General features: G+C 50.5%; 13 protein-coding genes across 13 annotated transcripts; 7 read left to right on the top strand and 6 right to left on the bottom strand.

The window, feature by feature from the left end:
- Window positions 1–38: 38 nt before the first annotated feature.
- SKG6 (Skg6p) lies at window positions 39–2342 on the bottom strand (the record flags this gene model as incomplete). The annotated part of the gene is made up of 1 exon (XM_076684823.1): window positions 39–2342. One exon carries the CDS (start codon window positions 2340–2342, stop codon window positions 39–41), a length of 2304 nt encoding a protein of 767 aa, XP_076540864.1.
- A 1442-nt stretch (window positions 2343–3784) lies between these two features.
- On the bottom strand, window positions 3785–4762 carry OMA1 (metalloendopeptidase; the record flags this gene model as incomplete). The annotated part of the gene is made up of 1 exon (XM_076684822.1): window positions 3785–4762. The coding sequence occupies one exon, from the start codon at window positions 4760–4762 to the stop codon at window positions 3785–3787; it is 978 nt and encodes a 325-aa protein (XP_076540863.1).
- Window positions 4763–5601: 839 nt separating this feature from the next.
- On the bottom strand, window positions 5602–6462 carry UBC6 (ubiquitin-conjugating enzyme E2; the record flags this gene model as incomplete). Its single annotated transcript, XM_076684821.1, has 3 exons — window positions 5602–6229; window positions 6296–6375; window positions 6436–6462. The coding sequence occupies 3 exons, from the start codon at window positions 6460–6462 to the stop codon at window positions 5602–5604; spliced, it is 735 nt and encodes a 244-aa protein (XP_076540862.1).
- An 802-nt stretch (window positions 6463–7264) lies between these two features.
- TRVA0_019S00298 (F-box/WD repeat-containing protein) lies at window positions 7265–8449 on the top strand (the record flags this gene model as incomplete). The annotated part of the gene is made up of 1 exon (XM_076684820.1): window positions 7265–8449. One exon carries the CDS (start codon window positions 7265–7267, stop codon window positions 8447–8449), a length of 1185 nt encoding a protein of 394 aa, XP_076540861.1.
- Window positions 8450–8723: 274 nt separating this feature from the next.
- Window positions 8724–9626, top strand: RTS2 (Rts2p; the record flags this gene model as incomplete). The annotated part of the gene is made up of 1 exon (XM_076684819.1): window positions 8724–9626. One exon carries the CDS (start codon window positions 8724–8726, stop codon window positions 9624–9626), a length of 903 nt encoding a protein of 300 aa, XP_076540860.1.
- Window positions 9627–10778: 1152 nt separating this feature from the next.
- TGL5 (triacylglycerol lipase 5) lies at window positions 10779–12572 on the top strand (the record flags this gene model as incomplete). The annotated part of the gene is made up of 1 exon (XM_076684818.1): window positions 10779–12572. The coding sequence occupies one exon, from the start codon at window positions 10779–10781 to the stop codon at window positions 12570–12572; it is 1794 nt and encodes a 597-aa protein (XP_076540859.1).
- Window positions 12573–13700: 1128 nt separating this feature from the next.
- TRVA0_019S00232 (uncharacterized protein) lies at window positions 13701–14657 on the top strand (the record flags this gene model as incomplete). Its single annotated transcript, XM_076684817.1, has 1 exon — window positions 13701–14657. The coding sequence occupies one exon, from the start codon at window positions 13701–13703 to the stop codon at window positions 14655–14657; it is 957 nt and encodes a 318-aa protein (XP_076540858.1).
- Window positions 14658–14951: 294 nt separating this feature from the next.
- Window positions 14952–15911, bottom strand: TRVA0_019S00210 (uncharacterized protein; the record flags this gene model as incomplete). Its single annotated transcript, XM_076684816.1, has 1 exon — window positions 14952–15911. The coding sequence occupies one exon, from the start codon at window positions 15909–15911 to the stop codon at window positions 14952–14954; it is 960 nt and encodes a 319-aa protein (XP_076540857.1).
- Window positions 15912–16103: 192 nt separating this feature from the next.
- TRVA0_019S00188 (uncharacterized protein) lies at window positions 16104–17546 on the top strand (the record flags this gene model as incomplete). The annotated part of the gene is made up of 3 exons (XM_076684815.1): window positions 16104–16162; window positions 16208–16215; window positions 16384–17546. The coding sequence occupies 3 exons, from the start codon at window positions 16104–16106 to the stop codon at window positions 17544–17546; spliced, it is 1230 nt and encodes a 409-aa protein (XP_076540856.1).
- A 1027-nt stretch (window positions 17547–18573) lies between these two features.
- Window positions 18574–19956, top strand: SER33 (D-3-phosphoglycerate dehydrogenase 2; the record flags this gene model as incomplete). Its single annotated transcript, XM_076684814.1, has 1 exon — window positions 18574–19956. One exon carries the CDS (start codon window positions 18574–18576, stop codon window positions 19954–19956), a length of 1383 nt encoding a protein of 460 aa, XP_076540855.1.
- Window positions 19957–20420: 464 nt separating this feature from the next.
- TRVA0_019S00144 (C97 family peptidase) lies at window positions 20421–20915 on the bottom strand (the record flags this gene model as incomplete). Its single annotated transcript, XM_076684813.1, has 1 exon — window positions 20421–20915. One exon carries the CDS (start codon window positions 20913–20915, stop codon window positions 20421–20423), a length of 495 nt encoding a protein of 164 aa, XP_076540854.1.
- A 550-nt stretch (window positions 20916–21465) lies between these two features.
- RPN2 (proteasome regulatory particle base subunit RPN2) lies at window positions 21466–24457 on the top strand (the record flags this gene model as incomplete). Its single annotated transcript, XM_076684812.1, has 2 exons — window positions 21466–21602; window positions 21655–24457. The coding sequence occupies 2 exons, from the start codon at window positions 21466–21468 to the stop codon at window positions 24455–24457; spliced, it is 2940 nt and encodes a 979-aa protein (XP_076540853.1).
- Window positions 24458–24734: 277 nt separating this feature from the next.
- Window positions 24735–26318, bottom strand: UTP7 (Utp7p; the record flags this gene model as incomplete). The annotated part of the gene is made up of 1 exon (XM_076684811.1): window positions 24735–26318. One exon carries the CDS (start codon window positions 26316–26318, stop codon window positions 24735–24737), a length of 1584 nt encoding a protein of 527 aa, XP_076540852.1.
- Window positions 26319–26577: the final 259 nt, after the last annotated feature.

The following is a 26577-nucleotide window of genomic DNA, read 5'->3' as shown; positions in this document are numbered from 1 at the left end:
ATAATTCATAATGGCGGGTGTCTGTCTATTTTATACTATTAAGCCCTCATCTCCATCGTAGGTCGTAACATATCTTCATCATGCGCGCTAGGAACGTACTTGGATATTCGCGATGGCGCAGGAGCATGCGAAAAGCCCGAGATACTTCCATTTGGCGTAGTGGCACCATTGACATTGGACAGACTGGAGGATCTGCCTCGAATGCCCGTGAACTTTCGCGGTGGTGCAAAGTCGACGGCGGACATGAGAACAATGCTTTGGCGCAGAGCGTGAGGAGACGGCAAGCCCGACTTGGAATGCGTCAAGTGCGGCTCTCCAAGGTCCAGGACGTTAAACCCGCGGCTGTTGAATCGCGGCGAAGACGCGCCACTGCTGCTTCCAGCCGGAGTAACGGCGCCAGTCTTGAACCGCCTCTGAGAAGCGAATGCAATTGGAGAGTCGGTCTCGCTGAGGTTATGGGGTGATGCTAGGTCAGTCAGTTTAGGAAGGGGAACGCCAGTGTTCTGCGCAGAATGACGGCCCTGCTGAGAGACAGATGGTGGGAATGGCTGACCGCTGTAGTCCGAGTGGGCGTAGTCCGAGCCATTGGACGGATGCGCTCTTGGCAGATCGATGAACGGTTCATCTGGATGCGACGGGAGGTGTCCTGGTGGGTAGTGAGCCGCCACAGGGCTGCTATTAAGACTCCTGTTAACCGCCCTGTGCTGGGGTGGAGGCGGGCGAGCCAAGTCCGCAGATGGGATTCTTCTTGCTGGCATGACTGGTTCTGGTGGGGAAGATGGTGGCATGTTAGGTACAGCAACTAATGAGGTTTCCTCTCGAGGAGCAGCTTCCAGTTCAAAGCGGGTCTGCTTATCCCCAGGGGACCTCAATGGCTCGACAGGCATGTATTCAGGAGAAAGCGAACGGGCCTGCTGCTCTGGGACATCATCAGTAGCCATGTAGTGTTCAGAAAACCGAGATGCAGCATTAGGTGGGACGTGGAGTTCCTGAGGAGCCACTCGAGAAGGCAATTCATCCCTATTATACTTGCTATGCTCTTCTTCTTCGTCTTCGTCTTCTTCTTCTTCCATATACTCGTTATAGAAGGACTTGACACGGTCGAAGTGCTTGGTGGTATCGGAACGCCCGAGAGCGACCCCGGAAGAAAGAGGCTTGTCCTCATCTTCATCTTCGTCCTGGATGACAAAGGTTGGGCCCTTGGGCTTGCCAAAGTCGAATTCATCACGGTCGGGGGAAAATGGAGACCTGGAGTACTCCCGGACATGCTCAATGCCTTCGTCGATCTTTCGTTCGAGCCGGCTGTGCGCTTCTCTCTCTTCTTCTTCGTCGGAAAGGCTCGCATCACTGTCTTCTTTAGAAGCGAATGGAGAGTCTCGAGAAGAGAGCCGTCGAGAGCCGTAGGACCCACGGTGATCGTACATGTTCTTGGAGTCCGAGAAGCTGCCACTAGTCATGGGTGAAGTGTGGTTGTCGCTCGACCGGTTGTCCACGGAAGCAGAAGTAGTCGAAGAGGTCGTGTTGGAGATGTGGGCAGATGCATAATCGGAGAACGTGTTAGTAGTAGTAGTAGTAGTAGTAGCAGGAGGCTCGCGACTCAGAGGGGAATGGATGTGTGCCGGAGAAGGCATGCGAGGAATGGAGCCGCCCGTTGTGTACACGGAAGTAGGGTACTTGTTTTCGTCCTGGATCCCGATAAGAGACCGCGAGTACTCATCCAGCGAGGTCTTGGAGTTGTTTATATCCGGATGGAGCAGGTATGGAGTCGAGGAGATGAATGGGTCTCCACTGCGCGTCTCAGTCGAGAGGCCGCTTCGAATCGAGGCAGCCTTCTCATGCATGAGTGACGGTAGACCATTAGGAGGTCGGTAGGGACGGTTCACCGTAGACCGCGACATCTGCTTTTCGAGCTGGTTCGGATCGGCCTTGAGGTCCTCAATGTTCTCTGGGTCATAGTCATCCATGTCGATATCGAGTGTATCGTTCGCCTCTTCCCGCTTGACCTTCCTAACGTGCCGGAAATGAACAATGGCCAAGCCAATAAAGGCAAGGAGCAGAGGGATACCCACTCCAAGACCAATTGGCAAGGCCTGGGTGCCAGTAGGTTTTTCGCACCTGCCGGTGTCGTCTCCCGGAGCACAGCTGGCCTCTGACCGTTTCCAGAACCAAGTCGAAGAGGCTGTCAGCTCATAAGCAGAGGTCGGGGTAACGGTAGCCTCGGTTGGTCCATCTAGGTTGATGATGGACAATTTGTCGAGATTCAGGACTCCGGCGACGGCTTCATCCTCAGGGGCATACCGTTTCTGATGGCGATGATGATAGAGGGGGACTGCTAGTGGCATTTTTATTTGGCAACCCCTTCAAGCCTTATAGCCAATTGGACCAGAAAATTATCGTGGATAGTACCAATGGAACGCGAAGGGGGGTTGGTGTTTTGAAGGACAATACCGTGGGCCTGGGTAGATATTGGCAACCTCTCAATATCTTTGAGGCAAGCAATGGTATAATGGATAATGTCTCTGCGGTAGTGCCAGCACTGGTACAATTTTGACAATAGTGGAATGGAGTTTCCGGTATGTACTTTTTACCCTATTGGGCCCCCTTTTCCGATGGATGGAATGAAGCAAGAACGAGGGCTTAGTGAAACACTTCAAATGTATACACGAATGAGCGTAAAGAGCCCGTCAACAGGCTTCAGACTATTGGTGAATGAGTGAATGAAGGTGAGATTTGCAAAGGTGGGAAGGGAAAGGATGGAAGCGCAGAAAAATTACAGGCCACCAATCCTGGTGGATGCACGTACATATATCTCTACATGTACACACGTAGGAAGGGCGTTATGGCAGCCATCTATGGTGCCCCCCTTCCCCTCCTACCCGTCCGATCTACGCTGTCAATTCTCCCCCTACTTACTAGACCTAACTACTCCCTAACTTCTTTACCCATGAACTTCCACATAAACACAGAGCTGGACCATTGAGGCGCCTGGGGTAGCTGCCACTCGGCACGCCAGAATTTTTTTTCCATACAGCCCGGGCCGGCCAATATACGTACCCCTTAACTGTAGCCAATCTGAAATTCCGCGCAGATTGGGTAGCCGACATGCGCGTATCGGCAAAAACAGGTGCATGTTTTAGAGTGCTGCGGACCCTCCAACGTCTCGGCCAAAACCATGCCATATTTAGCTCCTCTAGTATTCTGGCCTAGGGATGTCCTCTACCTTTATTCTATTCCTGGGGGGCTCTGCCAGGAGGTTAATTCTGGATCTGTCAATAGCATTCCCCCCCTTCTTTTCCGCGTCTGCCGTGGAGACGCGTCTCGCAAGCGTTTAGGGGCACGCGCAGGCTGCCGTCCCCGAAAATGTCTCTGAGTTGCCCGAAATAGGAAATTTAAGGGGTAACACCACCCTCTCGTTTCGGCAACCCAGCTGCCTTTTTGGTAAAGCCGCTCGCCGTGCGGCGTGATAAACACCCCCGAGCCGTGGTGCATGACATAACGTTCCTACATGAAAAGGCTTAATTTTGCTTACGCAATTTTCGAGGGCCAGCCCTCGAGCTCCCGGAGCTGGGGGCTCCGCCCCCAAACCCCCGTTCACAAGAACCTTTCAATTCGATAAGATCTCCGCGAAGCGGAGCCCTAGTTATGGTGTTTGGGGGGACTGGTTTCCCCTATTGAAACTTTAACAATTGCTTTGCTGCAATTGGACTGTTTTTTGAGAGCGAAGCGGAGCTGAAAGTTGTTCAAGCTTGAGAATACGTAGTACACTTGGAGGAGATTTGAGGGGTTATCTGTTTAGGAAATCCATAAAGCCGTTCCAATCAGAGGCTCCGTGGCAGCCGCTCTGGGCTCTCAGACTGTTAGCCTCGGGAAGCCAATTTTCAATGAGCTTAATACGGTTCACACTGGTGGGATGGGTCGACATGAACTCCATTCCTCTAAACGCGCCTCCCAGTTTCTTCTCCATCGCATCCATTCTCTCCCACACATGCACGGCTTCGTTTGGATTGAAGCACGCCTTGCTCATAATCATCAGCCCGACGTAGTCAGCCTCCCGCTCCATTTCTCGGCTCGCCGGAAGCTGGAAAAGCCAATTGACCACTAATTGGTTGATCAAATCCGATCCAGTCATCGTATATAGAATAGCGCCTAGCAGAAGATAGATCGGTGTCTTGGACAGGTTTTCCGCAGTGTGGCGAGCCAGCTGGTGGCCCGTCTCATGCGCCAACACCGTAGCTAACCCATCGTCATTCCCACAAATCGGTAGGATGCTCGTAAATACAAAGACCTTCCCGTTTGGAAGCACAAAAGCATTCGGAGCCGCTCGGGGGTCGTCAATGACATGCACCTTCCACTCCAGATCGTTGCTGAACTTAGTGTTGCTGTGCTCAATGTTCGTAGGATCCGTACTGGCAGCAAGAAGCCGCTGCATGACGTTCCTCACTTTGACAGTGTATGGGTGGTTTTCGGGCAGCAGGTACCTTCCGTACTCGTTTAGAGTCTGGCGGTATCCCTGGTCGCCGATCCTCCTTTCCAGCGCCTTCGGAACAATGATGAACCGGCTCCTATTGGAATATGGCGCAGTGTCGAGGTTCGACACGTAGAAAATGCCGCCGAGGACTGCTACGCTGCCTCCCCATTGAATGTACTTGTTGTAGTTCCTCGGGGCGCCAGACTTGGATTCAAACGTCCGGTAGGTTGCGTACCGCCTGGTCCCCGTTCGCAAGAGCCCTCCACTTCTTGTAAACCATCTGGCGAAGTTCATTCTTGTCGGTTTCTTTGAGGTTTTAGTCGGAATCGTTGTGGCGGCGCCTTGTCGGTGATTTCCAGGGTCGAATGTTTCAGCCGTGCCATTTGTCGAAGACGGCGATCTATTAAATGATCTTACGAATATCAGATGCACTACTCTCTACTATATAGAGGGTATATTCATTAAATAGGTAGCTTCAGCGTATATATTTACTGTACTGGACGACTTCTTGACCCTGTTATTCCAAAGTTATTCGCAGACTGGTTGTTATGTGGTACCGTTGGTACACTGTAATACACCGTATATCTGACAAACCTGATCTACCTAGTTTCCAATAGTGTTATTGCATGCGATCCACAATATCAAGCCTTTGAGAATTTAATCAAATTGAGACAATATCAGCAATAATTAGTAACATAATAACCCTGATTTTAAGGTCGCTGCCTACAGTAGCTTAATACCGGTACTCTACACTGTACTACAAAGTTCCAATTGAACACAGACGGGGTCGATTTCCACAGAGGTGGTCTACTGATAGGATACCAATGGCTTTAGTTGTATGTTACTTCATTCTCCGAAACAATCGATTCAATACGATTTTTGGAGTAAAGGTTGAATTGAAAGAAAGAGGTGACGGGGGTTTGGGGGCAGAGCCCCCAACTACGGGAGCTCGAGGGCTGGCCCTCGAATTCACCCCAGAGCTAGTGCAATTGGGGAGGGGGGGGGGGAATAGATTAGATAACCAAAGAAATTGTAACAGCTGAAAAAAAATAGTCATATAACTGAAGTACCACCCCAGTTAAGAGCAGCAAAGTATTAAATAAATAGCCTAAAAATGCAATATATAGCGATTTTTATTCCAAGTCGGAGTTGGAATCCAGAAAGTCGTCGTCAGAATCCAAAATACCCTCATCATGTTCAAACTCCTCCCCGTCTTCAACCAGACCAAAGTCCTCTTCGACATCGGAATCAGCCAGGAAATCGTCGTCGTCCTGTTCGTTATCAGATATGCTCTCTTTTGATTTGTCCTCATGCGAGGGATGGAACAGGGGCGGATTGAACTGCTCATGCGCCGTTGGCGGGGAGTGCGCTTTGAAATAATCAAGATAGAACTTGGCCTCCTCGGCGTACTGTTCACGGTATCCTCTATTATATTTTGAATTCCAGAGGTACGACTCCCGCGCAAACGTCCTCTTCTCCTCCTCGGTCGACTCCATAGACCCAGCTGTAATCTCGTTCGTATTCATAAACGACAAAAGGCCCATGAGAATCGTAGATACGCTCCACGCAGGGTTCCAGGTGTCGGGATGAAAGTCGGATATACTCAAGCACAGTCGCTGGTTCACCTTGAACCGCCCATTCGGCGTACACATGCGAATAGACGGGGGTCTATACGGGTATTCAGACGGGAATGTCAGCGTACCATGGTACTGGCCATTCTCGTACGGCGTATCTGGAGCGCCTGTGATCAAGTAATGCCATCTAAAACAAATAATATTCGCATGTCAGCTTTTTGATATGTGTTTACACACCGGAGGCTTAGCTTACTCTAGGATATTCTGGTCGTTCGGAACCGCCCGGACATAAGGGACTGGGTGCGCTCTAAGATTCTGGTACTCCTTAGTGAGCTAACATATGTGGGTTGTTAGGGCTTTTCGATTTCAGAGAGACAGGGGGAGAATACTTACCCGCTTGTGAGCCATCACAGAGGCCATGATGACACGCTGTCGCAGGGCGCAAATGAGAGAAAAATGGCGGAAGGGGAAAGGGGAAGAGAAAACAGAGAGTTTAGTGGAAGCCTTAGTTCTCAACCTTACTGACAGCTGCTTTTGAACCGCATATGAGGTGCTTCGACGCCTTTAGACTCAGTGACGAAAGCCTTGCGAAGCAGCCGCACTTGTGTCATAATTCACCGAATCTTAATATTTTATTTGAGCGGATTTTAATGAAGGCCGCGGCACCCGCGTGACATATGGCTGTTACCTTCTATAAGTCGGTCAAGTTGAGTATATCGGCTACCTGGTCATCGTCAATTACACATGTGATTGGCTAAGAAATGGTGATGTATGCTGGTTGGCTTATGTAGCGCCACGGATAAACCGCAGGTAAGGTACGGAAAATTGGGTTACCGGGTATTGGTTTTTTTTCCCTTCAGTACCTAATTATATATGGGTAACAGCGGTATTAAGAACTTATTATGATGGTTGAAGTTTATACTAAAGATCTGCGGTGTATTTAGTATGGAAGATGTTGTATAAGGAAACATCGGAAGCCAATTGAGTACGAAAACGATGTGCGGATTGATCTGCCGTACCCAATGACCATCCGTAGAGCATTTTGATCTGAGTACACCTGAAGGTAGTATTATAGAGAATTTTCTATATAAAATTAATCATGTTCATGGATATAACAGATCCTGATAAAAAAAAGAGGTAAAGTTAGAATACAAAAGTAAGCAATTAGAAGAAACATAGCCTTCAACAATAAACACTACCGGTACTGTAGCCCCAAATTGCAATGACTGGGCTGATTGTGTCGAGCACTGGAAGAAAGCATGACCCTGCTGCAGTACTCCCTCCTGCGGTTATGCGAAAGATTCTCTACATGCTGCCGCTAAAGGATTTCTTCCAATGCCGGACGATTAGCAAACGATGGAGAAAGGCTGTCATGGTCAGCGGGCGGTTTATCAAAATCCTGGCGGTAAACTTGCAAGGCGGTCATCGAAACAATGTAACGTCCTACGTACTAAGAGCCAAGCAAGAAATAAAGCTGAGATGGCGCACCGGCCAGGCGTTTATGTCCAAGTTTGTCGGTCACATTGCACGCGTCACAGGCATTGAGGTCTATCTACCCTTAAACGTTCTCATCTCCTGCTCCATGGACAACACAATCCGATTCTGGGATATTAATCACAATGTTGAGGTCCATCGCATTGGTGACGAAGCCGGGGCCAGAAGAGATATTAATACCCCTTATGCGCACGCCAATGGCGTGTCGGCAATGCATTTGTTCGGCAATTCGCTGGTGACAGCCGATACGCGAGGCAAAGTAATCGTATGGAAGATCGCCAAGCCAGTAGAGCCGGCCTTTTACCGCATCTTGCGCACGGGAGTTGCAAAAGTGTGCTCGAATTACTTCTGGATCGTGTGTGTGCTTCAGAACAATTACGTCGCGTTCATTGACCGATACCAGCCATATGGAATCATTCAAGAAGAGTTCATGCAAACCGGCGAGATCACCTCGATTGACTTCAATGAGAAGTACCTTGCTACGAGCTGTCGTAATGGCACAGTTGTCGTGTGGAAGCTGGCGACGCGGACCCCTGTCTACCAGTGCAATCCAGCAACATCGAGCCCGGTATTAAACGTAAAATTCTGTCTCAAGCTCGACCGGCTAATTTGCCACACGGCGGTCAGAGTTATCGAGTGGCACATTGAGTGTCCCCGGTTCTACCGGCGGGAAAAGGCGTCCGAGAGGGTATGGCACATAGGGATCGCGGGCAACTGCCTTGTCACCGCCATGTCGGGCAAGGTCATTGCTACAAACTTGTTTACGAGAGAAAAGGAGGGTGAGCTCCAGCTGCCATTTGCCTACGACAAGGGCGAGAGTCTTGATTTGTGGCGTACGAACTTTAGATACATTGCCTATACCGTGTCTGACGTGCTAAGCACTTCAATTAGATTCGTTAGCTTCTATAGATAAACAACATCCAATCTATGCTACAATGAAGCGCAATTGACTCCGGGGCCAGCCCCTAAACCCCTGTAGCTCCGCTTCGCGGAGACCGCTACAAATATCTCCGCGAAGCGGAGCCCCAGGGGGGTTTGGGGGGACTGGTCCCCCCAAAGAGTGGTGCGGCTCAAACGACGCACATGATTTGCGCCGTGCGGCGTGGAATAACCCTAACCCAGTTGGGTATTCCACCGATAACGGCAAATTTCAAATCAAGACGGCTATCTGATATCGGAGTAGAAGGATGGGAAAAGCAGAGGCAGGCACTCCAAAGGCTATAGCCAATGCTATAAAAGCCAAAGGTCTTCAGAAACTGCGCTGGTACTGCCAGTTGTGCCAGAAGCAATGTAGAGACGAGAACGGGTACAGAAATCACACCCAAAGTGAGTCGCATGTGAAGAAAGCATTACAGGCTGGAGAGACTCAAGGCAGGACTATAGGAGACTTTTCGCGCCAATTCCAGGCAGATTTTGTCCGCCTGCTTCGAACGACTCACCGTGAAAAGCCGGTTAACGCCAACCGGTTCTATAATCAGTACATCCAAGATAAGCACCATGTGCACATGAACGCCACGAAATGGCACTCGTTGACGGAATTTGTCAAGCACCTAGGACGGTCGGGTGTGGTTAGAGTGACTGAGGATGAGCAGAACGGTGTTCAGATCTCGTGGATAGACAATTCTCCAGAGGCGTTGGAGCGACAGGATGCATCGCGCAAGAGAGAGCGTGTGGAAAAGGGTGACGAGCTAAGTACTCATATGTTGATACAACAGAAGATTGAGCGGGCAAAGAGATTAAAGGAACAGAGTAGTAGTGTGGATAAGGAACAGGATGCTACGGATAATCGACTGGACGATAGTGCTACTATTTCATTGAATCTTCGCGAGAATCATGATAAGGACGAATTAAAGCCGGAGGATAAGCCACTTAAGGTCAATGCGTTGAAACCGAATCCATTAACTAATCCATTAAAAGCTACTACTCCATTGAAAACCAATCCATTAAAGGCTTCTAATCCATTGAAGGCCAATCCGCTGAAGGGCAATCCATTGAAACCGTCGACAGAATCGAGCCGAGTGTCAAAACCCGCCAATGTTTACGAACAGCTGATGCAAAAGGATCAGGTATGGAAGAGTCGGAAACGATAATCTGTTATATTTTGCATCTACTACCAGTAATGACACTAGTTTGATTCCGGACACCAAGATTCAATGGATTGAAACCAAATCCACTACTGTAATTGAGGTCACTAAAGTACTGCTAATCCATTGAGGTCCAATTCACGAGAGGATATTGATCCATTGAAGTCTAATCCACTACAGGATTCTACTGTCACCCATAGTCAAATCCACAGAATGGTACATACTACTGAGTCAAGTCGACTACAAAAGGATCAACTATGAGAGCCGGAGACGATAATCTAGAACTGTGTGGATATTATAACATGCATCTATCAATGCTAGAACGGTGCAATGGTACTAGAAGTCAATTCTACTCGCATCAAACGGCCTCGTTTGATGCAATTAGAAATACACTTCAACAAGCGTAGGGGTTCCAAAAAATAAGCAAAACGCATTAACAAAGTCGTTTGCCCGGATGACTCTGGTAAAAGGCAAGGGCCATGTACGAGGTGACAACGAACTTCTGCGTTAGTGGAAGAAAAAGAAGAAAAGGAGAGCAACTCGCGGTACTTCACGTTTAAATACCCAACGCTACCAACGCGTGCTCGCGCGACATCTACGGGACCTGTACTGAACTTTACGCTTTATAAGTTCTGTAATATACGCTTATCAACCCTTGCCATGACGACTGCTTCTCATCTGCATTGCATTCTCACTATCTGCAGTTGTATTATTAGATACCATTGTTTATTCAACCAAATGCGTGTAAACATTCCATTGGTGTAGATGGCATGCTGGATCAATTACGAAATGAAGTTTCACAAGCCAACAAGCGGCGGAGTGTTCGTCGTCTCACATCGTGGACCCCCCCCCCCCCCCCAGAATCTGCCCCTCTTTGAATGATGTACTACCCATACCCCACTACACATGCCCCATCAAGCAAGAGTTCCACCGACACGAGAAGGTGTGTCGCATGGGTCTGGGGTCACCACACAACCAGATTTTCAACAAAAGCTTCCACATGATCTGGACCAATGAGGAGGAATGTAAAAGTGAGTCTTAAATCATAATCATATGCCGATTCGATGATGGAACCCTTTAAAGGTGAGGCGCGGGCCGCCCCACGATATACCCACTTTTTTCCTCATCTTATCGGACCGAAATCACCAACGGTACTAAATGGCGACAGCGGCGGTAGAACGGGCCTGGGGCGCAATCTCTGGGTATTTTATTAGCCCCGAGCAGAGGGAAATAAATAGACTGCTGGAGAAACAGAAATCCGTAGAGAGCTATGAAGATTGGCTCAAGATATCCCAAGAACTAGACTGTCTGCTGGGCAACGACGAGTGGAAGAAGCAGAAAGAATGCAGCATATACCACTATGCGGTCATAGAGGCCTCCCTCGAGCGGTTCAAGAAGGCTAGGCTCAGTAACAATACCGAGGAGCTGCTTAATCTCGTGCGAACCTCACTTCAGAGGAACCTGGGCAACATGGGAGACACTAAACTTTACTCCAATTGCTACACGGGGACAAAGCTGTTGATAGAACAGTATATTGCAGAGATTGAGGAGACCATAGAGACGCTCATGAACTCCAGTAGCATTTCCGATGAGCAGTTACTGTCGACCTTGATCCAGACTCGTAAATCGTTTGGGCGAACGGCCCTCGTGCTCTCCGGAGGCGGTACCTTTGGCATTCTCCACATTGGAGTCCTAAGAGAACTTCACAGGGAGAAGCTGCTTCCACGGATTGTGTCGGGGTCTTCGGCTGGGTCGATTTTTGCCAGCTTACTGTGCACGCATCTGGATGATGAAGTAGAGCAGCTGTTGCAATTACCGCTCTTTAAAGAAGACTTTGACATCTTTGAGGAGACTGGAAGAGAAGAAAGCATCACAGACCGCATTGCCCGGTTCCTTAAATACGGAACGTGGTTCGACAATAAGTATTTGTCCAATACAATGCGGGACATGCTTGGGGACATCACGTTCCAGGAGGCTTATTATCGGACCCACCGCGTTCTCAATGTCACAGTCTCGCCTTCGAGCGTCCACGAGATGCCCAAGCTGCTGAATTATTTGACGGCGCCAAATGTTTTGATCTGGTCGGCAGTCTGTGCGTCCTGTTCCGTTCCACTAGTATTTGCCTCTTACGACATCCTCGCAAAGCACCCCCAGACGGGCCAGTTCTACTCGTGGAGCCCTTCAACGTTTATCGATGGGAGCGTAGACAACGATCTGCCTCTGTCGCGACTTTCCGAAATGTTCAACGTCAACCACTTCATTGCATGCCAGGTAAACCCCCACATTGTGCCATTTGTCCACCTTAGCGAGCACATCAGCGGTATAGACTCGGAAGAGCGTGACAACACTCGCCGCCGCAACATGTGGCATTCGGCCATGACCATTGTACGCAACGAATTGCTGCATGTACTTCTTCTGGCTGGTGAGTTTGGGCCTTTCCGAAACGTATCCACCAAGTTTCGGTCCTTACTGACCCAGCAGTACTCTGGGGATATCACCATATTGCCTGAAATCAACATATCCGAGCTGGGCCGGATGTTCCGTAACCCGAGTAAGGAGTCCTTCCGTATGGCGGAATTGCGGGCGGCTCAGGCGACGTGGCCCAAGATGTCGGTCATCCGTAACCACTGTACCATAGAGCTTTCGCTAGACAAGGCTATCCACCGCCTGCGGACGCGTATTTTCGCTGGTCGAGTTTGGAAGGCCCAATGCCCTGTTCCGGCAGGAAAGGCCCCTCACGGCCATACTAAACAGACTCCCCATCATTATCGACAGAAAAGTGATGGGCTGGCGGTCAAGTATCTTGTTCGAAGGCGCTCTTATCAGGATGTGCGCCAATTGCCGTGGTCAGTCGCGGTTACGCGCAAGAATTCCCACGCTGACCTTAACGAGCTCCAGACGACAGTTTCTATTGACAGCGATATTCCAATTCTCGAAACCCACCACTTGTAACCATCACACTCGCTATTATAGCTACCTATTATAGCTCCCGTATTCACATTACTAACGTTTTTATTTATTGCTTTTGTACCGGTACTAGCGTATATATCTACTGCGACAACCAATTCTCGAAACCCACCTTGTAGCTCCCGCATTCCAAGTACTAAAGATTTATTCACTGCCATATATGACCTCTCTTCGAGGGCCAGCCCTCGAGCTCCCGTAAGTGGGGGCCAGCCCCCAAACCCCCGTAGCTCCGCTCCGCGGAGGTCTATTGTTACAGTGTAGCAAAACTCCCAACCAGTGTTTGCAGCAGCGTCATAAAAATGTAACAAATTAGTCGCTACAGCCAAGATCTCCGCGGAGCGGAGCCCCAGGGGGGGTTTGGGGGGGACTGGTCCCCCCAAGTTGGGGAGAAGAACCGGTTTCATAGCAATTGATCAAGGGACTACAACTGAGCCCATTAGCGGGGCTCGTTTCTTTCAGTCGCGGCAATTGCGTTTTATGCTTTTGATGATCTTAGTACGCTGGTAATCATAACGCTCAATCAAGCAGCTTTTCTAAAGCGACAAAAAAAGTTTTGATATCTTTACAAATTAGCTGCATTTCTTACAGTATTTACAGTATTCTTACAATATTTACAGCGTTCTATTAACTTCATTTGGAGCGACTCTCTCTATGGTTAGTACGGATGACCTCCCGGTGCCGCACCGAGCTGGCCAAGTTAACAGTTAAGTGACTAAGTTAACAATACCTGGAGAGATCACCATAACCCACGGCTATACGTAGTCAATGCTGGTCAAGGTGCATCAGCTGCACGCAGACGAATTCGAAGATCAGCCTCCTTCAATTGCGATCAGGAGGGGCCAGGAATACCTCCGAAGGCTAGTCATCATGTCCCTTGAAGTGGCTAGTGACGGAGATGCCCAAAGGTGGGCAGAGTAACCGCTGGCGGATGTAGTTAGCAGTTGGTAGTAGCACCCCCTTCGTAGATTATCGGAGAGCTGTGGAGAGATTAATTTCGTCCTGCAGCATCACCTGATAGGTGAACCTACATATGACAGTACATCTCTAGCCGTAGGAAGGGATGCATGTATAAATTTTCCCACCAGGTGTGAACTCTCTCTCAGCACACATTCCATGGAGTGGAACCCATACTTTTCGCCACCTCCAACAGCGGGAATCCCGCTCTTTCAGGGGCCTCAGTACATGGCTCCGCTACAGACGCCAATATACTCGCCGCCCCAGCAGTTTGGGTTCCCTGCGACGCCGTTCCCGACCCCCAACATGTATGGTCCTCAGGGGCATATGCCACGGCTGGCGCCAGAGACGCTGGACAATCTGGCCAAGCTCAAGCACGGAGACCTCAAGTATGGGCTTGAGCAGATGTACGGCCGCGATTACGTAGAGTACCTCACAAACGTACAGCTAGAAAACCTGCTGGACCGCATAGACTGGGATGAGCTCCATAACGCGGTCAAGATGCGTTACCACAAGCCTGAGACTTCGCTCTCTGAGATCATTGAGGACGCCATTAAACAGGTGGAGTCGAACTACGCGTGTAATCTGGATGAGTTTGTCACCAAGGCGCTGGACACACTCGAAAAAATGATAGCCCAACCCGATTCTCCTGTGCAGCCATCTGATCTGGCACCCAGCATCCGGCAGTGTTATTGTGGTATCGCGCTACAGTTCCATGTTGGCGACCTTGAGCCACAGACGAAGAAGATCAAGCCGGAGGGGCTCACCGCAAACACTCTAGATCGCGTAGTGCTCGTATTTTTCAGAATGTTTAGTGATACCAGAACGGACTCCAGGGTGCGCCAGGACGTTGCGTATGTTTTGTTCAATCGGCTCATGAACTGCGATTTGAAGTTCGCCAATATCGTGTATCATCCGTCGGCTCCAGTTGGCGAGAAGCTCGACAGGAGCGGACTTATATACTTTATCCGCAAGGAATTCGGGCCGTTAGTGACTGCCAGGGAGATTAGTCAGTTTGTCGAACACTGCAGTCGGATGTGCGGCAGTTCGCCCACGGGGATGAGGCCCATTGTCAACAAAATTGTAGATAAAGTGTTTCGTAAACGCAATAAATGACCATTCTTAGGGCATCGTGGGTTATTACTGCGAGCCATTCAAAGAAAAAGTCCATGGCATTATCACTAGGACCTTTTGGGTGGCACCAAGTAAATATGTCCACTCTGAGATCAGGTTAGAACTTGCGAATCAAAAAGGACTAACGGATCAGTAAGAACTCACAAGTCAAGCAAATCTTGAGCATAAGTCCCCCTGGGCCAACAAGAGCTCAATCCCCCATAGATCAACAAGAGCTCAATCCCCCATAGGTCAACAAGAACTCAATCCCCCATAGATCAACTAAAAGTAGCAAGGTTACTTCTTCAACTCGAGAAAATCCAACAGATCAACTCTATCCGAATCCTTCGTCGAAACCTCTTCCTCCTTCAGCAATTGAAACAGATTATCCACATCGTGGTCCTTAAACCCTTTGATTTGATGCGACATCGTCTCTGAAAGATCGGACCGGAAACTATCAGAGTCAAAGTACTTCGAATGTTGAGACGGATGCAGCAAAACGCGATACAGCTCCTTCACTTTGGCAATCCGGAAGTTCTGGCGCCCATATACCTCCGACAACGGCTTACCCCGTATATCAGACACCTGGTTCGCCATCATCTCAGTTAGAAGAACATTGCGAATGCCAATTCTATCATCGCGGACCTGGTCCACGTATGGATTAGTCCCCACAAAATACACAGGACCAGGGATTTTGCCCTTGGCGCGCCGGAATATGTGGGAACTGGGCTTAGGGTGGCCGTCGTCCCATGCGTTTATAACTTTGGGGGTAGGCGTAAAAATCGGATCACTCAGCTGCTCGTTGCAACGGTTTAGCATCCACTTAAAGTTTGGCCCCGAGTTGGTGATAACCCCCCACTGGATGTGGTTCTCGTTCAGAGCCTTGGCTACCTTCTGGAAGGAAGGCGGGATGAAGTAAGATGCAGGATGCGTGATACGCTTGTATATCAGAGAGCACATTTCGTTGAACTCTGCAGCGGATATAGAGGGGTTCAGCGATTTGTAGACCCCCATCGTCTCCGAGATGTCCGAGACCGTAGTTGATGCATAGTGTCGATAAGCGTGGAAATCCGTTGATCTGAACAGCTCGGGGTTGAATTTCTTAGTCACGTTTTGTGGCTTAATAGTTACCTTCCGATACGTCTCGCCCAGTTCTCGTGGATCCAGCTTGAAGCCAAACTTCTTCGCTACATGGGCAAACGGGACGCCCCACAGCGACTTTGGGGGTAGCACTATGCTTTCGCTGAAGTACACCATAGCCGGCTTGACATAGCGAGGAGTCCGCACCTTCTGGGGCCTCATCGCCATCTTTAATATATATTATAGTAGAAAACGGTGAGATCTATTCGATGATTTATGATTCGAGATGCCAAATCTTGGGAGGTTTTGAGACTTCGGCGCTGAAAATTTCACGTTTCACAAGCCCGTCCGAATAGATATAGACATACCATGCCTCGAGATCCATTAATAGGCCTGGTTGGAAAGCCTTCTAGTGGCAAATCAACTACGTGAGTATATTGAGCCGTTTCAAGCGATTTGCTAACCCGTATCAGACTTAATAGTAAGTTCCAATCATTAAGCATAGACGTTCCATCTGTTCTTTTTAATAGGAGATATGATCTGGGTCATTTAGTAGTGATCATTCGCATCTATCAATGATCATTAAAATCTATTAGAGAACTAAAAAAAAAAGGAAGGAAAAAGCGCGGATTAGTGGCTAACAAGTTAGGCTTGACTGATGCATCTGCAAAGGTTGGAGCGTTCCCATTCACAACTATAGACCCAAACAAGGCTACTGGCTACCTCCAGATAGATTGTGCCTGTGTACGCAAGAACAAGCAGGAGCTGTGCAAGCCAAATTACGGCTGGTGCAAGAATGGCAAGCGGTTCGTGCCAATTATGCTTCTAGACGTTGCCGGACTTGTCCCGGGAGCACACCAAGGCAAGGGCCTGGGAAACAAGTTCCTGGACGACTTGCGGCATGCTGATGCGTTGATTCACGTTGTCGATGTGTCCGGCACTACGGATGAGAATGGCAAAGCGACCCGGGGATACGACCCGACAAAAGATGTAGAATGGCTCCAGGACGAGATCTTCCAGTGGGTGTTTGGCAATCTCAAGGACAAGTGGGGATCAATTAAGCGAAGACACACTGCGACCAAGTCTACGGCAATTGAGACTCTGCAGAACCAGTTCAGTGGATACGGCAGTACGACTGAGCTCGTGGCGAGGGCTCTCGAGAAGCTCAAGAAGCAGGAGGGAGGCGAGTTCCCGCCGCTTGAACAATGGACTGACGAGCAGACTGGTAAGGTTGTGAAGGCGTTTATTGCCGAAAAGTTCCCGACTGTGTTGTCGCTGAACAAGATTGACCATGCCGATGCAGATAAGAACATCTCCAAGATCATGAAGCGCTATCCACATACCAAGGCGGTGCCGACGTCTGCTATTAGCGAAGTATTTATTAAGAAGCTGGCCAAGCAAGGGTTTGTTCAGTACGAAGAAGGTACAGAGTTCCTTGACACCCAGGAAGACCTGCCAGACTCTGATCTCAAGCCATTGGACGACAAGCTAAAGGAAAGGGTTGAAAGGGTGCGAGATCTTGTGTTGTATCGGTTCGGGTCGACTGGTGTCGTGCAGATTCTGCAGGCCGCTGCTGAGGTTCTTGACTTGGTGCCAGTGTTCCCTGTGCGGAATGTTACCAATTACGGAGGAAGTGCTGTGTTCAAGGACTGTGTGCTTTTGCGACGGGGCACGACTGTGGGCCAGGCCGCGCGAAAGATTATGGGCGATGTGACCATTTCGTTTATCGAGGGCGATGGCGGTTCGCGAGTCTCTGAGGACAGTACGATTGATGTCGGCAAAAACGACATTCTTGCATTTAAAGTGGCATAACACTTGTATATATCGACTAGTACCATATTGGATCAATTAAATCTAGTCAAGATGATCTCCGCGAAGCGGAGCTACGAGAGCTCTTAACTTCCTCCTATTAGTAATTGGGGGGACCCCAAACCCCCCTGTCGCTCCGCTGCGCGGAGATGATCGTTGCAGGGACTAATTGGTCGCAGCTCGCCCTCGAATATACATATTCGCCTCTATACGTAAATGGGGGGACAAGTCCCCCTAAACCCCCCTGGGGCTCCGCTGCGCGGAGGCGATTGTTGATATGGACCAATTGACGGGGGTTTGGGGGCAGAGCCCCCAACTACGGGAGCTCGAGGGCTGGCCCTCGAATATACAGTACCTGCTATCTCGTGGTACAATAGTAGCGGTATTCTTGTTGTTCTTTTTAGTAGCTTGCATGGTAATATACCTGCTAATGAAAATATCCTTAGCTTGAAATGCATAAATCTATGGGTTTGACAAATCTATCAGGTATGGAAGGCTCCAATCAACTTCAGTACAGCAGATCAAGGGCACTATCTCTGAAAAGTTTCACCGTCATCGTAATTACAAGACAAGATAGTGTATCCCATCACTGATGCTTTATACAGATTATGTAAGTGCTAAGACCACTAACGAAATGACTGAATTAGTTCGGTAATGATAATGCCGGGTGTCTTCTACCCGAAAAGCGACCGGACCCATCTCCGTTCAGCTAAACGAAAAGCGAAGATAGCACAAGCTAGATAAAGCCAAAAGCCTATAACAACCCCCAATTAATCAATCATGCCGAATCTACCAAACTAATTGGCAATTTTAACCACTGAAAAAAATGGTCTGAAAACCACCGTATTAGTGAATGACTCAACTGCGGCATGTTGAGCCTGCACGTGACCGGGGCGGAAAAACCAAGGCAGGGCCTGAAAGCCCTGGATTGGTCCTCTCCAAACGCTTTTTTTCTTGTGCATATAATCCCGTATACCTGTCACCCGAGAGGACAAGAGAATTTTTCAATTTTCCAATTAATTCATTGAAAATGTCGAACCAGAACTCTGTTGCTGTTACGCACTCGCCCAACTCGAGCTCGGTTAGCAATGTGCCGTTTTCGCTGCAGAACCGGCGGTTCTCAGTCGGCAAAGCCGGCGGAGAGTCCAAGGTGCTAAAGCCGTTCAACACTGGGGACTACAAGATCCTGCTTCTGGAGAACGTCAACAAGACGGCTATTGACATTTTGGAGGGCCAGGGGTACCAGGTTGAGTTCCACAAGGGCTCTCTGGATGAAGCTGAGCTCATTGAGAAGATCCGGGACGCTCATGCCATTGGTATCCGGTCCAAGACCAAATTGACCTCCAAGGTTTTGTCCAATGCTCAGAATCTGGTGGCTATTGGCTGCTTCTGCATTGGAACGAACCAGGTTGACCTTGATTATGCTGCTAAGCGGGGTATTGCTGTGTTCAACTCTCCGTTCTCCAACTCGCGATCAGTAGCTGAGCTTGTTATTGCCTACATCATCACCCTGGCGCGACAGCTTGGTGACCGATCCATCGAGTTGCACAATAACACCTGGAACAAGGTGAGCGCTAAGTGCTGGGAGATCCGGGGCAAGACTTTGGGTATTATTGGCTACGGCCACATTGGTGCCCAGCTCTCTGTTCTGGCCGAGTCTATGGGTATGACCGTCATCTACTATGATGTGCTCATGATCATGGGCATGGGTACTGCTCGACAGGTTCCAACCCTGAAGGATCTGCTGAATAACGCTGATTTCGTCACTTTGCACGTGCCAGAGCTACCAGAGACCAAGGGAATGATCTCGACCGAGCAGTTCTCGCAGATGAAGAACGGTGCCTATATCATCAACGCGTCTCGAGGAAGCGTAATTGATATTCCGGCTCTCATTGAGGCCCGAAAGTCCGGAAAGATCGCTGGTGCCGCCATTGATGTGTACCCCCACGAACCGCCAAAGAACGGGGCTGGTCTGTTCAATGCGGAGCTCAACTCCTGGTGCTCGGAGCTGCTCAAGTTGGGCAACATTGTGCTCTCTCCACACATTGGTGGCTCTACTGAGGAGGCCCAGTCTGCTATTGGCATCGAGGTCGGCACGGCCCTGGTTAACTACATTAACGACGGTTCCTCGGTGGGTGCCGTCAACTTCCCAGAGGTCAACCTGCGAACCATCCAGAAGACCGAGACCGACCGAGTGCGTGTCCTGTACATCCACAAGAACGTGCCTGGTGTTCTGAGAACCGTCAACGAGATCTTTGCCGACCACAACATTGAGAAGCAGTTCTCTGACTCCCAGGGCGAGGTCGCCTACCTGATGGCCGATATCTGCAACGTCGACAGCAACGATATCAAGAAGCTATACGAGCAGCTGGAGATGACGCCTTTCAAGATCCGAACTCGAATCCTCTACTAAAAGATGAAATACGCTTACGTTCAACATGTATAATTTATTAATTAGACCTAGGCTAGGCTTTAACAGCATTTGCATGATCCTTCATCTCCAAACCATCAATTTTTGTTACACTGTTGCAAACATCTTGCTACTCTTTGTTACGCAGTTGGGACTTCTCGTTACGCTGTTACAAACTCCTCCACTCCCTCCTAGTACAGTTGCCCCCTGTGGCTCCGCTGCGCGGAGATGATTGTTGAATCAATTGGTTGTACCTCGAGGACTGGTTTTTGAATATAATCGTTTCTATGCGTAATTGGGGGGACCAGTCCCCCCAAACCCCCCTGGGGCTCCGCTGCGCGGAGGTGATTGTTGCTATGGACCAATTGACGGGGGGTTTGGGGGCAGAGCCCCCAACTACGGGAGCTCGAGGGCTGGCCCTCGATAGTACCAAAAAAGCGATCATTATTATAAATGGTTAGCAATTGTTACAAAGAGGTCGCGTTAGCAGTGGATCCCTGGACGGCAGGACGCATGGCCTGTTCTATCATCGGCCTCAACATTTGGCCAAATGGCGTCTGCAAGACAGTCTGTGGGAGGCTCGAAATGTACTCTGGGATGTTTTTGCCCAGTAAAAAGTCGCTCAGGTGGTCCGAGAAGTGATTGCAATTGTGGTCGAACAGATCGTATTTATGGGGAGCAAACTCCTCCTGCAGCTCATTCAGATATTCCCTTACAACCTCCATGGGAATACTCGTCTCTCCGAGGTCTACTACTCGCAGTGGAGGGCCATGGTGGGTCATCCCGGGAATACTCTGCTGGATACCCTGGCCGTAATATATTTCTACGTTGTTTAGAACAATACTGGAGTGCCAGATGCCTTCTAGTCTAAACCCCAGCAGGCCCTCGCTCATGGCGCTGGCCATGCCTCTAGACAGATCATAAACGTATAGCTTGACTGGGAAAGTTTCCTCCTCTGACATCTCTATAGTGGTATAGCAAGATCTATCCCTTCTCTAGCCTAATATATATCTTCGATGTCTCTATCGCCACTGGCATGTGTCGAACTTTCTAGAGTTATGTCCGCATCATCCTAACTCCGCGATACGAAAAGCCGCACGATGAGCCACCACGGACCTCCCCCTGGGGAATCGCCACTTTGTTGCCACCTGCTATATAGTAGTACATTTATCTCGTGTATTCGAGGGCCAGCCCTCGAGCTCCCGTAGTTGGGGGCTCTGCCCCCAAACCCCCGTCAATTGGTCCATAGCAACAATCACCTCCGCGCAGCGGAGCCCCAGGGGGGTTTGGGGGGACTGGTCCCCCCAATTTACTACCAGAAGTAATATATTCGAGGGCCACTGTCCTCGAGCTCGCGTGGCGCTGCGTGAAGTGTGAGCCGCAGGCGGCGGGTGCGGCGCGGTTAAGTTATGTAGTTAACGTAAGTTGGGTGGCGAGAAACGCTAAGCGCCCCGGCGTCTCTTTTGCAACACAACACACGACGGAAGTCCAACGACAACCAACAAGAAAGAAATGGCGCTAGAGACTGCGTCTCCGTACCTTGCTCTCCTAGACGAGCCCGACTACAATTTGAAGGCGTATGCCCTGCAGTCGATTGACGAGAATGTCGACCGGCTATGGGCTGAAATCGCCGACCACCTTGATCAGATGTAAGTGGGCCCTCCCCCCTTTGGGTATTGAATCGGACTAACGAAGGTGTAGTGAGGCCCTGTACGAGGATGAAGAGTTCCCAGCACCACAATTGGCTGCGCTGGTTGCTTCTAAAGTGTATTATAACCTAGGCGAGTACGATGCGTCGATGCGCTTCGCGCTGGTGGCTGGGGACAAGTTCGACTTGTCGCTGAAGTCGGAGTACATCGAGACAATTGTGTCCAAATGCATTAGCCGGTACATTGAACTGGCTCAGAAGCTCCACGATAGCCCCGAGGAGGCGACCGAGATCGACCCGAAGCTGACGGCGGTTGCTGAGCGCATGCTGAGACGGTGCATCGAGTCAGGTGACTACCGGCTGGCGACTGGCGTGTCGCTTGAGGCGCGAAGGCTTGATTTGGTTGAGGCTATTCTCGGCGAGTTTGCGCAGCAGCACGTACGGGACCACGGAGCCATCATGTCGCTGGTCAACTACGCGCTGGACTGCTCGATCACGGTGGTTTCGAACCGCGAATTCCGTAACAAGGTGCTCAATAAGCTGGTAGGGGTCATACTGGCGCTTGAAACTCCGGACTATTTCGCCATTTCCAAGATCATTGTGCAGCTGAAGGATGCGGCGCTGGCGATCCGGCTGTTTAACGACCTGATGGGCGCGTCTGATGCTTCGGTCGAGCTGGTGGCGTACCAGGTGGCGTTTGATCTCGTGGCGTCGGCCCCCCAGGAGCTGCTGGAGAACGTTTATGGTGGGCTCGAGGAGACCCAGGGGTCGAATGAGGGGTATTCGAAGTTGCTCAAGATTCTTTCCGGGGTGCCGACTTGCGACTTCAATATTACCTTCTTGAAGAAGCACAATAATACCGATCTGTCGATACTCAACAAGACCAAGGACCAATTGGAGGGCCGAAACTCGATTTTCCACAATGCGGTGACGTTTGAGAATGCCTTTTTGCACGCGGGAACGACGGCCGACGGGTTCTTCCGGTCAAATCTTGAGTGGCTCTCCAAGGCTACGAATTGGACCAAATTCACTGCTACAGCTGCTTTGGGCGTTATCCATCAGGGCAATTTGTCGCAGGGGTATCGAATTCTGCAGCCATACCTCCCCGGGAATCAGGGATCGTGCTACACCCAGGGTGGTAGTCTTTATGGATTGGGTATTGTATTTGCCGGCCATGGCCGAGAGGTGATCGACTATTTGCGTAAACACGTAGTAGAGGGCGAGAACGGTGCCCAGGGCTCTGAAGCAGAGGTGGTTCTCCACGGTGCGGCCCTTGGTGTCGGTGTTGCCGGAATGGGCTCAGGCTCTCTTGCTATTTACGAGGAGCTTAAGGCCGTGCTTTACAATGACTCGGCTATCGCTGGCGAGGCCACTGGTCTGGCCATGGGTCTTGTCATGGTGGGCTCTAAGAACGTAGAGTGCGAGCAGGAGATGCTCCAGTATGCGCATGACACTGAGCACGAGAAGATCATTCGGTCTCTGGCGCTCGGTATTGCTCTCATCAACTACGCCAAGGAAGAGGCCGCCGATGGAATTATCAAGCAGCTTATTGAAGAGCAGGACCCAATTCTGCGGTATGGTGGTGCGTTCACCATTGCGCTTGCCTATGCCGGTACTGGTAACAACAAGGCCATCAAGATGCTCCTACACATTGCTGTTTCCGATGCAAACGACGATGTGCGACGGGCTGCAGTCATGGGTCTTGGTTTTATTCTGTTGCGAAACCACACTGCCGTTCCGCGGATGGTTGAGCTTCTATCCGAGTCCCACAACCCACACGTGCGATACGGTACCGCCCTGGCGCTTGGTATCTCGTGTGCTGGTACAGGCCTGCCGGAGGCGGTTGAAGTTTTGGAGCCAATGTGTCTTGATCCAGTGGACTTTGTCCGACAGGGTGCCATGATGGCGCTTGCCATGATTATGATCCAGCAGAACGAGAAGCTGAGTCCCAAGGTCACCAAGATCCGGGAGTCTTTCGCCAAATCGATTTCAGCCAAGCACGAGGACGCCATGGCCAAGTTTGGTGCCGCAGTCGCCCAGGGTATCATCGACGCCGGTGGCCGAAACGTTACCATCTCGCTTGAGCATAGCCAGACGGGCAACCTGAATATGCGAGCCGTGGTGGGTCTCGCTGTATCGCTCCAGTTCTGGTACTGGTTCCCACTAACCCACTTCCTGTCTCTGGCGTTTACTCCAACGGCCATTGTCGCGGTTCGTGAGGACCTTAAGATCCCGCAATTCCAGTTTGACTGCCACGCCAAGCCCAAGTGGTTCGATTACCCACCAAAGCTCACTGAAAAGGAGACCAAGGGCCCAGAAAAGCTGACGACTGCCATTCTGTCGACGACGCTACGGGCCAAGAGCAGAGCGAAGAAGTCGAGCGAGGCCAAGAAGAAGAAGGAAGAAGCTCAGCGAGGAGGCTCTATGGACATTGACATGGAAGAGCGGCTAGCCAAGGATAACGAGGTGAAGGAACCTGCCGCCAAGCCACAGGTAAAGGAAGAGAGCGACGAGAGTGATGCTGGCGTAGTTCCAACCACCGATATTCTCTCCGGTGATATCGACAAGTTCCAGGAGGAGCAGGGCATCCTCAAGAAAAAGGCATACCAGGTGGACAACATGAGCAGAGTGCTTCCCATGCAGCTGAAGTACATCACGTTCGACCCCAGCGCGCGATTCGTTCCAGTCCGCAAGTTCCAGGGCAACGGAGGTGTCATTGTTGTTACTGACCGGTCGCCGAAGGACAAGGTTGAATTTATCAAGACTGTGCGACAGCTGAATGCCCCAGATGATGACGAAGATGAGGAGGCTCCTCTACCAAAGCCATTCAAGTATGACCCACCTGCCATTGAGTAGACCATTATATATTATACACGCGTTTTGTTTGACCATCCCCCCTTCCGCAATTAAACCACTCTAGATAATTATACTTCATACACACGTTCTGCCAGAGTACTGGGGGGGTTTGGGGGGCTGGCCCCCCAACTACGGGGTCTGGGGCAGAGCCCCAGAAGCAGAACTTGAAGGACAGCTTACCTGGGGGGCCAGCCCCCCAGACCCCCCGTGGCTCCGCTTCGCGGAGGGAATCGGTGAGTGGTATTTGGCCAGTTGAGTAAATAATCGTCTATTCGTATTACTTAAATCGCTTGAGGGCAGTGCTGTATTGCTCCTTTTCTTCGGGCAGGCCCTGTCGCGTTCTATGCATTTTCTGTCGCAGGGTCTTCTCACGCTTGAGGTTCTGCTCTATTCTCAGCCGCCTATGGTCAATGACGTTCTGCGTCTTCTTTCGCAGGTGTCGTCTCAATGCAGAGTTCTTGCCCTTAACCTTCGGACGGATCTTCATCTCCTCCGCCTCGGCCGCTTCGACGGCCTGTCGCTCGGACAGCTCAGCAGCCTGTCTCGCGTTTAGTCGTTCTTCGTTAGATCTCTTGTCAATGGTACCAATGTCGTTAGGATCGAGCGCAATCATGTCTGGCTGAAGCTTGTTCAGCAGCATTCGCACCTCAGCCTCGCGTCTGCCCTTATCGGTGGCATTTACCAGTGGGTTATTGGCCTCCATGGCGTCGAAGTTGGCCTCACCCGAACCTGGAGTGATCAGAGAGGAGAATCCGCCAGCATGACCGAGACCAAGGATATCTTCAAACGGACAGAATGCAACGCTGCTCACAGCCGACCCTGGAATCACATGGTTCATGTACGGGGCCGACTGTTTGGGGCCACCGTGGGTCAGAATGTTGTTCCACACCTGGACGTGAGGACCCCATCCAACAGCGACCATGCCCGTCTCTGAAATGGAAAGCGATGATGCAGGAGTCGGGGTATAATAAGACTGTAGAGGCTCACCCTTGATATTTCGTATATCCCACACCTTCATTGACCGGTCCGCACCCGCAGTGACCATGTATCGACCGTCTCGGTTAACGGCACATGCGCGTATCGGGCCCTTGGCCGCCAGGATTGTGACGAGAGACTCCTGCGAGTTAGGCGACCACAAGGTAACAGTTCCGTTAGAGTGTCCCGCATGGATCACGGCATTGTATGGGTTCTGGGTGAGGCATGTAGTGGCGCCAAGCCGTGTTCTCAGCTCAGATACCAGCTGCCCAGTAGAAACATCCTGGTACTTGATAAAACCTGTATTTCCGGCAGTGACCAGCAGAAAGTGGTATGGCAGGTACTCAAGGCAAGTAGCCTCAACATGCTTCTTCAATTGGTGGACTTCAACACCCTGGTGGTCGTAAATGTATGTGTACTTCTTCTGGGCGACCGCCGCGAACTGGTTATCGCTCTGGAGCCACTTGACCGCCCTCACAGTCTCGTTAACATTGATCTCGTAGTTCAGCTTGCCTACTTTCCAGTCGAACGATGCAACATGACCCTTTGATCCACCCAGTAGCAGCGAATTGCCTGATCTCGAGTAGTCGTGGACATATGGCCCCAGCTCGTCTAGCTTCAGATCAAACCGCTTTTTCTGAGTCTGGAGATCCACAGAAGATACGATCTCATCCTGAGTCACTTTGAAGGTTTTCTCCATCTCTCCTTCCGCTTCCATGGCTCCACTCTGCTCCATGAGCAGGTATTCGGTGCCGGCAGCACTGATGGCTGCTTTCTGGAACTTGTCATCGAGTCGCTTCAGGTTCGCCCTGAGCTTGCGATCTTTGATCGTCCGGGAGGGCTTCCCCCTCCCTCTCTGGTACTTTTTGACATCCACCTCGCTCATCCGTATTTTCCTGTGATATGTCTATGGCTTGGGGCTGTTGAGATCGTCGATAACTGAATTTTTCAAAAATTATTTTATCGTTCTGAGATATACACCGTGTATTGCTGAGCACCGTGCGGCTCAACCACCGCCTCACCTACTTATAACTCCTACTGTAGTTACTCCTGTACTTGGAAGATAGGCTACAGGGGGGTTTGGGGGGGCTGGGCCCCCCCCCCCCCCCCCCCCCCCCCGCCGGGGGCCCCGCACCCGGTACAAT

Source organism: Trichomonascus vanleenenianus, assembly GCF_965637985.1.
Source record: "Trichomonascus vanleenenianus strain CLIB 3782 genome assembly, contig: TRVA0_019S, whole genome shotgun sequence".
NCBI classification, from domain to species: domain Eukaryota; kingdom Fungi; phylum Ascomycota; class Dipodascomycetes; order Dipodascales; family Trichomonascaceae; genus Blastobotrys; species Blastobotrys vanleenenianus.
Note: the sequence above shows the minus strand (reverse complement) of the source record. Positions and strands in the feature narration are given on the sequence as shown.